The sequence below is a fragment of the Prinia subflava genome, chromosome 4, assembly GCF_021018805.1.
Source record: "Prinia subflava isolate CZ2003 ecotype Zambia chromosome 4, Cam_Psub_1.2, whole genome shotgun sequence".
Classification (NCBI taxonomy): domain Eukaryota; kingdom Metazoa; phylum Chordata; class Aves; order Passeriformes; family Cisticolidae; genus Prinia; species Prinia subflava.
Genome location: NC_086250.1, coordinates 7,768,314 through 7,782,810, shown reverse-complemented (window position 1 = coordinate 7,782,810; position 14,497 = coordinate 7,768,314). Strand labels below are relative to the sequence as shown.

General features: G+C 40.6%; 1 protein-coding gene across 2 annotated transcripts in view; it reads left to right on the top strand.

Annotated features, from left to right (window-relative positions):
- Window positions 1–14,497, top strand: part of LRP6 (LDL receptor related protein 6) — a 107,640-nt gene that overhangs the window by 32,043 nt on the left and 61,100 nt on the right. For both annotated transcript variants that reach the window (XM_063395334.1, XM_063395333.1), the window contains exon 3: window positions 6,017–6,214. In XM_063395334.1, coding sequence (XP_063251404.1) covers window positions 6,017–6,214 — 198 coding nt within the window. The remainder of the gene's footprint in view (window positions 1–6,016; window positions 6,215–14,497) is intronic.

The window sequence follows — 14,497 nt, the reverse complement described above, 5'->3', positions numbered from 1 at the left end:
GTGTTTGTTTTTTTGAGAGTCTGTCAAAACCACCAGCTGGTTTTCTTTCCTTTATTTTCATGTTATATCTGAAGAACCAAGGTAGGTTGGAAGGAAGGCAAGGAATTTTCTTCTCTTGTTTTGTCCGTCTCCTGTTACAGTAATTATGTTTTAGTTTTCTGTTGGCTTACCTGCTGTCTGAACTTGGCAGGGTCTGGTGGATTGTATCTGGAGTGATTTCTGTGCCAGGGGCTGGCTGGAGTCTTCCAAAGCACATTTGGATCTTACTTCTGTCTTGCAGTCAGCAGGGGTCTAGGGATGCTGTTAATGGGTAACAGAGAGGGGAAATTGTATCCCTCTTTCTTTTTTTTTTTTTTTTTTTTTTTTTTTTTTTTTTTTTGTTTAAGCTGGGGAAATTGTTTTGAATACTGTTTTTCAAGTGCTGCTGAGTTTTGACAAGCTTTGTTTCCTGCTTGCTCTAGGAGAAACCAAAAAATGGCTTTTTTTCCTTACTGTGGCAAGCACATTATTAGATCTTTTGTGTCTGGAGATAGGTTAATTTACAAGTTCAAGGAGCAAGAGACCTCTCCACCTGCTCAAACAATTAAAATTCTGCCTTTGTGAGCATTCAGCAAAAAGATAGCTGCTTCTTGTTTTTTAATGAATATCTTTCTCTTTCTCCTGTGGTCTGTGGCCAAAAGGACAACCATATGCATGAGACTCTGCAGTGCATCAGTGCATTTGGTTTGACAGCTAAATCAAACCTTACTTCCTACAGACCCTCAGAAATGTCTGGGTGAAAACGAAAAACAATCTCTCATCTGTTTTGTTAGATTGCCCAGCATTTTCTTTAAACTGGAATACTGGAAAACAGAGGGCGTGGTAACTCGCTTGAATACTGAGTTTTTTCTTTTGGTTATGAAATAAGAATATCATCTAGGTTTGTGCTTCTCTGTTGATTTATTATGAAAGACTTTCAGTGGCTTTTCTACAGCATTATTCTCAGGGTTTATGAACTCTAATTTTATACTTCGTTCTTGATACTGAGCTAAAGACAAAGCATCACCTTTTGATCTCTTCATTGCAGCTTTTCTTCATTCCAAAAGTGGAATGTTTGCATTTATCCCTTAATTTAGAAAGTGATTGCAAGAAAAGGGAAGGTCTGGTGATGATTTTATTTCTCCTGCTAAATAAGGTCTGACTAGGAGAGTAAAATGAGCTCCAAAGTGAAAATCATCTCACTGCCATTCTGTTTACAGATGGGGTTTGCTTGATTAGTATCCTGATGTCCTAGGATAAATGCAGACATTTGCATTAAAGTGCAGTCACCAGGACAGCATCTTCATCTTGAGGGAACCAGTATAGAGTGTACAGGGCAAAATATTTGTGTGCCTTACAAAATATGTGTCTACAAAGGTAGAGCTTTGCCTGGTGAGTATAGCAGACTTACACATGGAATTTTACACATGGGTTCCTCACACTTGTCAGTCGAGTCTTTAGCATCCCTGACGTGTGAGCTGCAGTAATTTAGCTACAATGACCCCTGTTCCTGCACAGGTTCCTGCTGTGTGAGCAGTGATGCCACACTGAGGTGTCCCTGTCACAGGTCATTGTGTTCCAGTTGCTGCACAGACTCTGTCTGGGTTTGGTGCTGATGGTGTGGGCTGGAAAATTCAATAGCTGAGATCCAAGCACCTGTGGAGTTGTGCTCATCCTCCAGCCTCCCCGAGGTGCAAGGGATGGGGGTGGAGGGTCAGGATGGGGACATTTAAAGAGGCACAGCTGAGCCCACTGCTGTGGCTTCTCAAGCATTTTCATCACATGGGGGTCGTTCAGTCATTTACTGGACACACTGGTGCCTTGCAGAAGAGTGAAATAAAACAGGCTTGGTTTTCAGAAATCTTGTAAGAAATCTTGGTTTGGTTTTGTCCCATGTACATAGCAGTGTTTAAGGCAGGTGGTTCAGAGCCAGGTGTGCCTACCTGAAAGGGGAAACTGCAGCTCTGTTGGAACCCGTGGGCTTCTGAACCCAAAATAAGGGTAAAAAGTAAGATTCAGTGCATTAGGATGTTTACTGTCCCCCTGCTTAATTCACACCTGTTCCTCACATAGCTCCTCTTATGTGCAAGAGTGGTGTAGAGGCAACCAAAAAGCTGCAGATAGGGTAATTGGCACAGAAAATAATCTTGGCTGCACTGAATATTAACATAAGCTATTACTGTAAAGCAGCTCTGAAAATTACATTCAACTAATCCACTCAATCATCTAATACACTTATTTACAGAGACAAGCTATTGTAAAAGAGTACAGTGCTCAGCTAGCTAACAACATATTTTCTCTCATGTTTATCTTGATTGTATCCCCAAAGGATATTTCTTCCTCTCTTTTATGAAGAATTATTTCCATATTTAATTTATATGTACATTTTTTGCTTTTCCTGGAGGACCAAAAATATTTTCTGACTTTTGCAGTCGGTTGAAAAACTTGTTATTAAAACCTTCCTGTCATACTTTTAGTCCCCTCATTTGAAAATCCATTTTCTGTGTCTTTCAATACTGCTGTGTGCTTCTGGATTGCAGTTTTCCTCCCTTTGTGAACTTCCCTCAGAAAGAGTCTCTGTTCAGCTACCTGAAGGGTCACTTGATTCAAATGTCTTTTCGTAACCTCCTGAACATTTCTTCTCAAGTCAAGAGCTATTTTCAGTAACCAAACATACTTATTGTGCATAGTTTTCCTGAACTACTCCAGTGCCTCGTGTTTCACTTTGTATTTTTTGGTTAGAGGAGTGCCAGTCCTGCTGGAGCTGGAGCAGGCTTTTGTTTCACAGGGTGCACTGCAGAGCTGATGAGCTCCACAGGGGCTGCTGCAGGCTCTGAAGTTTGGCAGCTCCCTGTAGAGCTCACAAGTTCTTAGGGCCTTTACCAAGCATAATTGCAGAGTTGGAGCCTTCACTGTGAAGGACCTCACCAAATAATTAGCTGTCCTAGTTAAGCATCTGCTCCTGCCACTGAATAACATCCAGGAAGGTGGATCAGAAAGTTGCTAAGCTGATGGGTGCTGGCAATAAATTTCTCTCCTTCTCTGCGTACTGTTGGAAATCACTGCTAAGTTACAGCATGTAATCTGTGAGCTTTTTTCTCTGGATGGGGGATATTCTGCCATCAGAGTGCCTAGACTTTATGGGCTTTTGGGGAAAAAAGCTCTGTTAATTGTTATATTTGTTCATCACGCAGAATGAACTGAGACATGCTGTTTCATCCTTTTTGGTTGGGATTTTGTTTTGCTATGGCAAAACCTTCTATTGGAGACAAATCAAAACTGTGAAGTTACAACTCTACAGTGCATAGTGATTTCTGAGGCCTTTTAGGAGGCAGTTTTATTACCTGGATTCCCCTTATGCAGCAGAATGCAAAACCAAAAAAATGCTAGATTTAAAGAGATATAGAAAACAGTTTGTAGGAAAAAACTATCAACACTCTTTCTCTGTTTGTTCGTAATTTTTAATGATGGGATAAGCTTAAAGATAAACCAACATTCTGGGCCACAGTCAAACAAAACACAAACTATTTTTTTTAAGTCTAAGAACCTTCCTCTCTTCTATAAATGTATGTCAAATACTTGACGTTCATTAACTGTTTGAAGGAGTGCATGGTTCTATAATACTGAAAGTTACAAGCACATAAAAAAAGTTCACTTTGTTGTTTTTCTTCTTCTTTTAGATTTTGGTAACAGCTCACAACCATTTCCAGAGTGTGCTGGTAAAATTAAAATCTAGATTCCTGGCTTTTAATTGTATTGCAAGGTATAACTAGATGATTTAGCACAAGGCATTATTTTTCTCTTAATATTTAGCTCCCTCCCATGAGTTATGGTGGTGGCTTTTTTTTATTATTATTTTTAATTGAAATAACTAATGTATTTGAAGAGGATGGGAGAGAGGGAGAATGGCCCCTACTTTGTCTGCATGGCTGTCATCAGCTGGAGCATGGCTGGTTCCAAAGATTTTTAATGGAGACATTAAAACCCACAGGCTTTCAAGCAAGACACAGGAAAACAAAGGTGATAGTGAAAAAACCCCAAACTGTTGAAGAAAGTGCACAGAGGTCACTGGAGCTGATTGGAAATACTGAATCTTAAAGCCAGTTCTCTGTGTGTGTGTGTCTTCCTCTGACAAATGAAATAGGGCTGGATTTGTGAAGTCTGGGAAGCCTTTTCTTTCTTACCAAACTACTCTTACCTGTTTTTGCTTGAGTAATTGCAGCATGCATGAGAGGTGAGAGCGAGACAGAGAAGAATATGAGGCTGTACAGCAATTAATGAGCTGTTTCAGCCCAAAAAAATCAGTCCAGCAGGCTGGTCAGAGCCTTGAAACTTATTAACCTTGATTTGAAAATCTGAGACTTGACAGCTGGGGCAAAGCAGGGCTGTCTTAAAGAAGTTAAAAGTAAATCTCTCTTCTTACTCACATGCTCACTGGTGAAATGCTGCCGGCCTTTTTTTAATATTTCTTTTTTCAAGTGTGAATTCTTATTGCATAGCTTGACCAGGTGCTTTGCTACTGTTCTACCTATCTGGAAATTATTTTGCGTTTGTCCTTCTTCCTGATGAAAAATGACTTTGTCTGAGTGGTTTGTGCCTACAGAAATCTCACTTGTTCTTTCAGATATTTTTGTGTTCTATGTTAAGATAAATGTGTTCCTCCATGAAGAATTACTCACTTGAGATCAAATAGGACAATATTTGTGTTAATCAACCACATTTCTGTCCACAAATATTGCTGCACATTAAAGCAAACCTGCTGGAGATATGAATTAAGGGGGAAGATACGACATGGAATTTCCTGACTCTTAATAATAATAATAATAATAATAGTAATAGTAATGATAGAATAAATCTTTGCCAAGAGTAACTTCATCTGCAAGTGTTTCTTAAACGTGTTGCACATTTGTTTTCCTTTAGAGGATGGGTGTCTAGGCCTCTTCACATGTGGGTACCATACCCTGACCTGTTGTGGTTGTGTGATGATCTGAGTTAGATTAAAGGCTTCAGGTCTTTGCTAATGGGGATTGTTTTGACTGAGCCAGGCTGGGGAGCACAGATACAAGCAGGTAATGCTGGCAGATGTCACAAGGTTATGAAAAGCAATTTAGGACAGTAGTCTGTTCCAGCTGCAACAACAAAACAGAGCAAGCACCGTGGACACACTTTGGCTGATCTGTTTATATTTTATGTTACCTCAGTTTAGTTATGCATTCTGTCAACAACCCACAAAAGAAAATCCATTTTCTACCACCTGCAGAAAAAGGACAAATATTCTTAACTCCTGCTAGTCTCCAGCCAAAATAAAGTTGTTTCTCTCGCTTTGCCTCAGTTTAAAATGCAACTGAGTACCTTCCCGCTCCCCACTACTTGTTAAATAATGTTTTAAAATTGATATATGTTACATGTTTTAAAACTTGCTTGGCCAGTCCTAAAAGATTTTAGTGTTTTTCTCAGTTACTGGATGCAAGCTGTGATTCTAAACATGTTGACTTAGCTGCTTGTCTCAGAATTTCTCTGGAAATAAATTGAATTGATCTTCCATCAAAACAAATTCACTGCATCATATGCACCTGTGTCTGCTATAAATCTACACACCTTCTTGTGTGTCCCCCTAAATTCTGACACAATTCAGAGAAACTATTGTACTTTTATGACAATTTGTAATATCTGCCTTTGCTGTTTGATGATGAATTTTCAGATTATTGTCAAGATCTGTTGGATATCTCCAACTTTCTCACTTGACCCAAGGAAAGAAAGAAACATAAGTAGGTATAACCTGATATAGTACTGTGGGCTTGCCTTAAATTGTTTTTCTTCAGCTTTTTGTAAAGTAACATTGTTTTGTTTCACAAGGGTATGTGCCCTTTACCCAGTAGAGCAGAGCTCCACAGACATTATCTCTGCAGACCAGAGAGTGCTTTTGTCTTTACTGAAAGCTCTAGATTTATACGTGTTTCTTTCTTTTTTTATCTTTTCTGTTTCCAAATAATTGTAGGTTCATGTACTGGACAGACTGGGGAGAAGTGCCAAAGATAGAACGAGCTGGGATGGATGGTTCGAGCCGCTCCGTTATCGTGAACACGGACATTTATTGGCCAAACGGACTGACGCTGGATTATGAGGAACAGAAACTCTACTGGGCAGATGCTAAACTGAATTTCATCCACAAATCAAATCTGGATGGAAGTCATAGGTAAGAAGTTTTTGGTTTATGTGTGTAATGTGGGGATTTTCTTAGAAGATGCTGTCTAAGCAATATTGTCATCTGTGTTGCACACCAGTGCTGTCAGAAACTTTTACCCTTCACCATCCTCACCTTTCCAGCACTGTGAAGCTTCTCTTTAGGGTATTCTGGAACTCTCATAAAGACTTTTCTCAGAACCAGTTCCATTAAAAAATCCTCGAATCCTGTTCTTAATTGTGCAAGAATATAGCAAAATTTTCTCTTTGCAGTAGGTCTTCTGTGCAGTGTTGCTGTGGTATTCAGAAATGCAGAAGATAATAGGAGAAAATGGATCATCATATATCAGTATTTCAGTTTCATTAATCCTAGGGGCTGGGAAATTAGTGGAAAACAGTCCTTACAGGAGAGCTATGTTAAAATGACTGTTTTCCTTTAACAGTTTTATAGCATTGAAGTGATTGTTTTTGATCCAGTCATGCCTACTTCTGAATTAAGGGTATAACTGGTACTTTGTGTCTATGTGTTTATCTCTAATTTGGGCGATGACTCTTCTATAGATGAGCTTTGACAAGTACTGCTTGCACACACAAATAAATCAGTTAGTTTGTGCCCAAGGTGTCATGTGGAGAGATGATTTTTTGTGGGGTTGTTCTTTGCAAATTTTTGTGATGTTTCTGCTAGTTTAGCTGGCCATGAAATATCCTTTCTTGTGCCCTTTGTTCTGGACTCTTAGGGACTTGCCCACCTTTCACCACAAATGTTAATTTGACATAAAGAAATTAACTCTGTTGATAACATCATTGTTTGGTGTGGACTGGCAAGTAGGACCACAGGCAACATGCATGAAACGTGTCCACTGTCTTCCTGTGATATTTATTTTGAACTCCACAATGTCTTTGTAGTGCTGGTTTGAAAGGTTACATCACTTTACTCCTAAATTCTGCCTTGTAAGCAATCACAAGGTCATGCAGTATGTTTGTAATGGTGTTTGTTCATGGCAAGTACCTGCAGTTGCAAGCAGTTTTAAATTTGTGTCTTTGGATATAAGTATTATGACTAGCTTGGTTAATTCATAACTGTGGGTATCTATTTTGAAGTAGTCCTTCATGTGCTGTTTGTTTCACAAGAAAGAAAGCTTAGTACCGAAATTAGAGAAATACTTAATAAAGATTCTTTCAAAAAAGAAGACTGTCACGTAAGTTTTCAAGTAATGGAGGGAAAAGGATAAAAATTATCATATACAGTAGCAATCTGAGTATTTTTTTATTTTATCTGGTGTTTGCAGCCTTTCTTTTTCCTTTACTTCACCGTTTCCTGCTGGCACTTCTGCTTTTTCCATCTTGTTTTGCTACTGCCATCTTTGCAGTTTCTCTCTTGCTAGTGATCTGTTGCACAGTGGTGTAAATATACTTGGCTTTGGCGTTCTGTTTTTATTTTCATGGTGTTTATTCCCTGGTCTGCCATTGGTTAACCTGGGGGAGGAGGCTGTGGAGGTGCTGAATATTCCTGGTGCAAGGGGCTGACCAGCCTTGTGTGTGTGCAGACAGCTGTGTCCAAAAGCTGCCTCATGGCACAGAAGTCACCTGAGTTATCTCATTCCACAGTAAATCCTCTGGAATTAGTTAAGCCTGCAATAAAGACCCATATAGACAAGTAATTTAGATTTTTAGATCTACTGATTCTTTCTTAAACAGCCATAAAAACCAAAACAGTCAAATGCTTTAAGGTTGGGTTTATTTTTCAGATACATTTCATTATCAGGAAGATGTTGTGGCAGTATGCTAATATATGAGTATTTGAGGGGCAGAAAGGGAAGTCATCCCTAGAAAGGAAAGCACATATGACTTCCCTTAAGCACTCAGAGGCACAAACCAATTCCAGCAGCACCTGTTTTACCCTAGGCATGTGAGAAAGTTTTGAAGATGCAAAAAACAGTCACCATCTGTATCCAGGCATTTTGGTTTCATTTTTTATTCTTTGCAATTATATCATAAGAGGGAAAAAAAAAGAGCTGCAGAAGTTGGACTATTCTACAGTGGGGTTTTATGGAGTGGTATTTTTCTGCTGTGAATATTAAGAAAAAACATCTTCTGGGGCTATCCAAAGTGGTGTTTTTGGTGGGTTTTGTGGTTTGGGGTTTTTTTGGTTGGTTGTTTTTGTTTTGTTTGGTTTTGGGGTTTTTTGGGTTTTTTGTTTAGATACTGTCTTGGTTACCCAACAAATTCAGCTTCTTCAATGTGATATTTTACAGCTGTAATTCTGTACTTTATCTCTTAATTATTTTCATCGTATTTTTCAGTAACTGATTCATTAATACTAGAAAACAGAGTTTCTGATTCTGCAGCCAAAGCAAAAACCTTTTAGATTTTCCTTTTCCATGGAAAAAAATCACCCCGCTGAACCACCCAGAACCCACAAAGCCTTTAGTCTTCTTTCCTAGCCATCTCCAATCCCTAAAAAAAAAAGCAACCAACAAAAAACCCCCACCTACAGTTTTCCATCACCATCTCTTAAGAGGGCTATTGATTAGGGGTTTTTCCTTAAGAGTTAAGTGTGGGAGAACAAGATCATTATCAAGTACCTAATCTAAGTTAAACCAGACTCTGGTTTACTTAGAAGCTGCCAGTTCTGATGATATTTTTTCCTTGATATTTAGACCATTCTTCTAAATTGCTGCTTTATATTTATACTTAGTTGCCTTGAGGTATTTTGTTTCTAAATTTCTCTTGATCAGAACAGATTCTATCCTTGTGAAGTGTTACTAGTTTTTCTGATGCTTTACCTTATGTCAGCATGTCTGGGAAAATACATACTTCTGGAAGTTGGCACTATTGAAATGAAAAAGGTAGGTGAGTTACTGAAAGACACATCTTCATAAAAATTGGGTCTTCTAAATCTGGATAGTTTTGGCAATTTAGAAAAGGAAGCAGATGAGTAAAGATTTGATCTGTCAAGTTTTTTAGTGTTGCATGACAGGAGATGGGAAAGAGTCTGTAGCAGGTAAGCAATTGCAAAAGCTTCATGTAAAGTAGGATGGCCTAACTATTAATTGCTTTGAGAGAAATATTTGGTAGGAACTAACATCCTTCTATCAAAAAGAAAAGAAATCAAACAGTTCAGAGAAAAGTGATTTTGTGGTTTGGAAGGTGAAAAAATACAGTGTGTATAGGAAAATATTTTAATTGGTGTCACTGACGGTATTAATGTATTGAAGTTCAGACCTCAGAGACAAAATTTGGAAGGAGTTCTCTCTAGAAATTTGTGATGTATTTCTAAATCTGTAAGAAAGCCAAAACTTTTTTGTTCTTTTATTCCCATAGTCTAAATATTAGCTCTCTACAGCTGGCATTACAAAGAATTAAATTTTTTAAGATTTATATCTCAGAGAATTGCTTTGATCTGAATCATGGACTATCCTGAGCTGGGAGGGACCCACAGGGATCACTGAGTCCAACCCCTGGCCCTGCACAGACACCCCTCAATCCCACCCTGTGCATCCCTGAGAGCGTTGTCCAAACGCTCCCGGAGCTCTGGCAGCCTTGGGGCCGTGACCATTCCCTGGGGAGACTGGGCAGTGCCCCACACCCTCTGGGGAAGAACCTTTCCCTGAGATCCAGCCTGACCTTCCTGTGACACAGCTCCAGCCGCTCCCTCGGGTCTGTCCCTGGTCCCAGAGAGCAGAGCTCAGGGCTGCCCCTCCTCTTCCCCTCAGGAGAAGCTGTGACTGCGATGTCTCCCCTCAGTCTCCTCCAGCTGAACACACCGAGTGTCCTCAGCTGCTCCTCACACGGCTTCCCCTCAAGGCCCTTCACCATCCTCGTGCCCTGCTTTGGACACTCTCTGACAGATTAATGTCTCCCTGATCTTGTGGCACCCAAAACTTCACCCAGTATTCCAGGAGAGGCTGCCCCAGCCCAGAGCAGAGCGGGTCAGTCCCTCCCTGGCCCGGCTGGCAGTGCTGTCCCTGGTGTCCCCAGGACAGGGCTGTCCCTGGTGTCCCCAGGACAGGGCTGTCCCTGGTGTCCCCAGGACAGGGCTGTCCCTGGTGTCCCCAGGACAGGGCTGTCCCTGGTGTCCCCAGGACAGGGCTGTCCCTGGTGTCCCCAGGACAGGGCTGTCCCTGGTGTCCCAGGGCACTGCAGCCTCATGTGCAGCTGGCACTGAGCAGCAGCCCAGGTCCCTTTCCCTGGCACGGCTTTCCAGCCTCTCCTTCCCAGGCTGTCCGTGCAGCCAGGGCTGCCCCATCCCAGGTGCATGACAGACATGAATCCTTTACTTGTTGTTTGCAGGGGTCTGGAAAGTGAAAGAGTATAACAGGCTGGTGGAAGGAATATGCAGAGAGAGAAACAAATTATAAGCCCTGATTATTGGGGTTTGGTGGAGTTTTTGTCACCTCTTCCAGTAGGACTGGAGTCACAGTGAGCCACTAAACCCAGTGTGCATCATGCCAGCTCTGGCAGTAGTAGTCAGTTAAATATGTGGTAGAGCCATAAATTCGTGAGAAAACCTCTCTAGCAAATTTTACAGGGATGATTATGGTTCATTACCTGCTAGCCCTGGGATTTACTAGCCCTTGCTGCTCCAGTGTTGGGCTCGTTAGAATAAAGGCGAAGAGCAAAGAACTTGATGACTAATGCCCTTGATTTGCCAGTGAGAGAAAGGAACGAACAGTTTTTCATGTCAGAATGCAATAATTAAAGAACTAAATTGATGCATAGAAGAGATGGTTTTGTTTTTTTGCAGCTCTTGCCCTGCTCTTATCAGAGGGAGCAGTTGCTTTTTGTGGGACTAATTAAACAAAACTCAAATGCAGACATCTCTCCTGTGAGTAGAGTCCCCAAGATAGGTTGGCCTGCTAAAGCAGTTCTTGAATTAATTTCCTCTTCCTTTACCCTGCAGCAGCAGTTCTAATTAATAAGTTAACACGTTACTGGCTGAAGGGAAATGCACTTACAAGGTCCCCCAGGAAGTGTTTGTGCTAATGAGATGGTTTTTGAGGCCACTGGAAGAAAACATACTCTCAGCAACTGTCAGAAAACTGGGAAGCTCTTGCAAGAGGTGAATGTCTTAAGTTTGCACTCCAGCATTGATTTTTTAGTTTCTCTTTTCAAGCATTGGCTCATGTCTGTCTGCCAGATGATTAGTTGCAGATGTGTTGAAACACTAAAAATACTGTATCCCTGCATTTGGAAGAGGAATTTTTCCTTTTTTGCCTATAATGTGTGCAGTACACGACACTATGTACAAGGTATAAAATCTCATGTTCTGTTTATATCTTTCTGTGTATTTCTGGGAGATAAAATTGCTTGACACCTTCCAGCAATGAAGAGGAACCAGTCAGTGGTGAGAAGCCTGTTTCAATACCTCACCAACACAGGCCAGTGCAGAAGCCAAATAATGCCCTAATTAAAACTGCTAGAGAATCCTGCATAAACCTGAATAAATTAGATGATTTGGACATAGAGCTGGAGTGAATTTATTGGTTCTTCCCCAGGGTGCTTCTGAAAAAAAACACCTGGAAAAGTGGAGCTTCAAAACATCTGTTTGCCTGAAAAATGACCCACAGGGTGACTTCATTTCTCAACCACGATTTGATTTCTGATTGACTTTTTCAGACTTTCATTGGAGATGGGATTTGAAATAAATGTCATGGCTAGACCCATTTGTTACATATTCTTTCTAGAAACATGTGGCAATTATGGCTTAAAGAAGTGGCAAAAGGTCTGGAAGGAGAGATTATATCCCACAAATCATGTTTCTTGCTTACTTTCTCAGGTGATTAAAAGCAGGCTTGTCTTCTGATAGGAATATTTGGACAAGCATTCATGGTAAAAATGCAGCTTAGTTTTCTGAGTTTGCTTTGCAAATGTTTTTTTTTAGGTTGGCAGGAGAGAAAATCCTGTGAGCTGAGGGAACCAGAGCTCCCTGCCCTCCTTGTGGCATCCTTCGTGTGGTATATTAATCTTTGATCCTGCTTCATTTGATTTATGCTCTGAGTGCTTTGGCCACTTGCTAACATTTCCAGTTGTCACAAGCTGAAGATGTGCAATTCCTGTAATTTTGTTAATACTGAAAGCATTAAGCATTCAGTAGATGGCAAATAAGATTTTGTTTAAAATATTTTAATTTACTTTGTGCAAACCTCTTATATGCTTTCTTTAATATGATGAGCACTAAAAGCAGATATTTTTTTCCCCACTTTCTGATAGCCTGGGAGATAGTAATAGGTATGGAATCCCCCATGGGGACAGTGGAGAAATGGAGTGAAACATAAATGTCAAAAATGCTTGCACCCTACCCTGGAGACTGAGCACAGGCAGCCTCAGGGGTCATCTGAAAGGAGTTTTGCTACTGTGAAGCTGGAATGTTAATGGCTTAGAGACATACAGGCCAGAACATCTAAAGTACCCCAGGTTTTCTGCAGGTGTTCTGATCAGATCTCGAGACTAGAAAACTGTAATGCACCATGAATAAAAGTAATTTTGTTCATGGAAAGTGTTTGCTTGTTTACTTTTATGGAGAAATGCTGTTATGCTTGGATATAAAACATCTGTTAATATTCTACAAGGGAAAATACTAGTTCCTATGATATTTTAAATTTAAATTACCTTGATTATTAGTGGCTTTCTTTTGGTGATCTGGATTATTAAATGTCATAGTTATAACGTAGCTTTGAATGCTAGTATTAGTTGAAAAAGGAATAAAGGCAGACTGAGGAAATCCTGGTTATAATAAGGGATATGAATTTAATGGGGTTTTGGTCGTTTTGCTATTAATTTTTATTTCAAGTGAGTTTAGTCTGTCTGAAACACGTATTATGTCTATGAAGTTTCATGTATCTATTCTATTTCAGAATGTGGTAGTCCCTTTTGTAATTCCCACTTTAACTTCTTTATTGTTTGTTTCCTTTATCTTCACAAAGTGTTTCACAGAACTCTTTAACAGAACAAGAATAGAACAAAGGTGAATCTGTTTAAATTGGATCTATATTTTCTCCAAACAGTAGAAAACTCTACCATAGCAAGTATTTATTGTAATGGCATCGCTTACGGTGATGATAAATAAATCTATTTGGGAAATCATGACATTCAACACCGAATGAATTTAATTTTTGTGGAAACTGCTTGTTTTCTCTCTCTCTCTTTCTCTTCTCACCTTCCTTCTCTGCTGTCCCTTTATACATTTTCTTTCCAGCCAACCCAACAGAGGTGGTGGCCTTTTAAATGTCAGTCACCATCCAGATTTTTATGGCAAATTTGTGTGATTATATGCCTGGTGCAGGGAAGATTATTAAAGTTTGTGTGTGCATAGCACCATCTAATATAGAGCCAATTTGCATCTTGCTGAAGCCCTGGAGATGTCTCCTGAATGAATAACATTACTCCTTATTCCCAGCTCTCCCTTTCCCATTGTCTCTGGCGTCTCTTTCTAAGCCAGACTAATGATCCAAGTGCAGCAGTGTGAAGGAGCCAAGGAGCCTGGTGAAGGAAGATGGGCTGGAGTGCCTTTTGCTGTTCTGTCACTTGTCCCAGTGAAGCCTGGCCTGACAGTGTAGCTGCCACCAAGGAGCTGTCACATCCCATCAGCCCAACAGGAACCCAGATCAGGGCCAGGAATGTGGAGACCTCTCTGCTCCCTGACCCTGTGTGGGTGCTTGTGAAGCACCCTGGAGGTGGGAGGCACCTGCTTCCACCAGCTTTGTGCAGCAGCTGAGTACCACAGGTGACACTCTGGTCACCTTCATCCTCCTGGGTGTATTTAATAAATAATCGGTCAAGGCAGAAGTCAGCATCTCTCGTCTTGCTTGCCAAAGGCAGAGCTCTGCAGTTCCTAGTGTAGGCCATGCTGAAGCATAACTGATCAATCAGAAGGTCATTTCTTGCTCCCTCTCTTCTTCCTTTTCCTGTTTATTAATAGCTGGGCACTCCAACCCCTTCCTCTTGCTCCTCATTAGGGTGTGGAGACTCACTGCGCTCAATTCAAGCCACTGCTTCTGTGCTGGCACACATCATGTGGCTGCTGTTCAGCAGGGCTGCAAGTGTGGCCTGTAGGGGATATTCCAAGGGGGAAAAAGCCCTGCTGGTTTTGCTGGTTGGAAGTGAGCTGTCACCTTGTAATGGCTTGCTGGAAACAAAGATTACAGAGTACATGTTACTGGTAATACTGATCTTAATGAGATGCAAGAAATGCACACTTGTGTTTGGGCCCAAAGCCATCTTCATGCATTGCAACCTTATATCTGCTGAGAAAAATAATACGAGTTGAGGAGTAATTGCTTCAAGGCTGTGACTG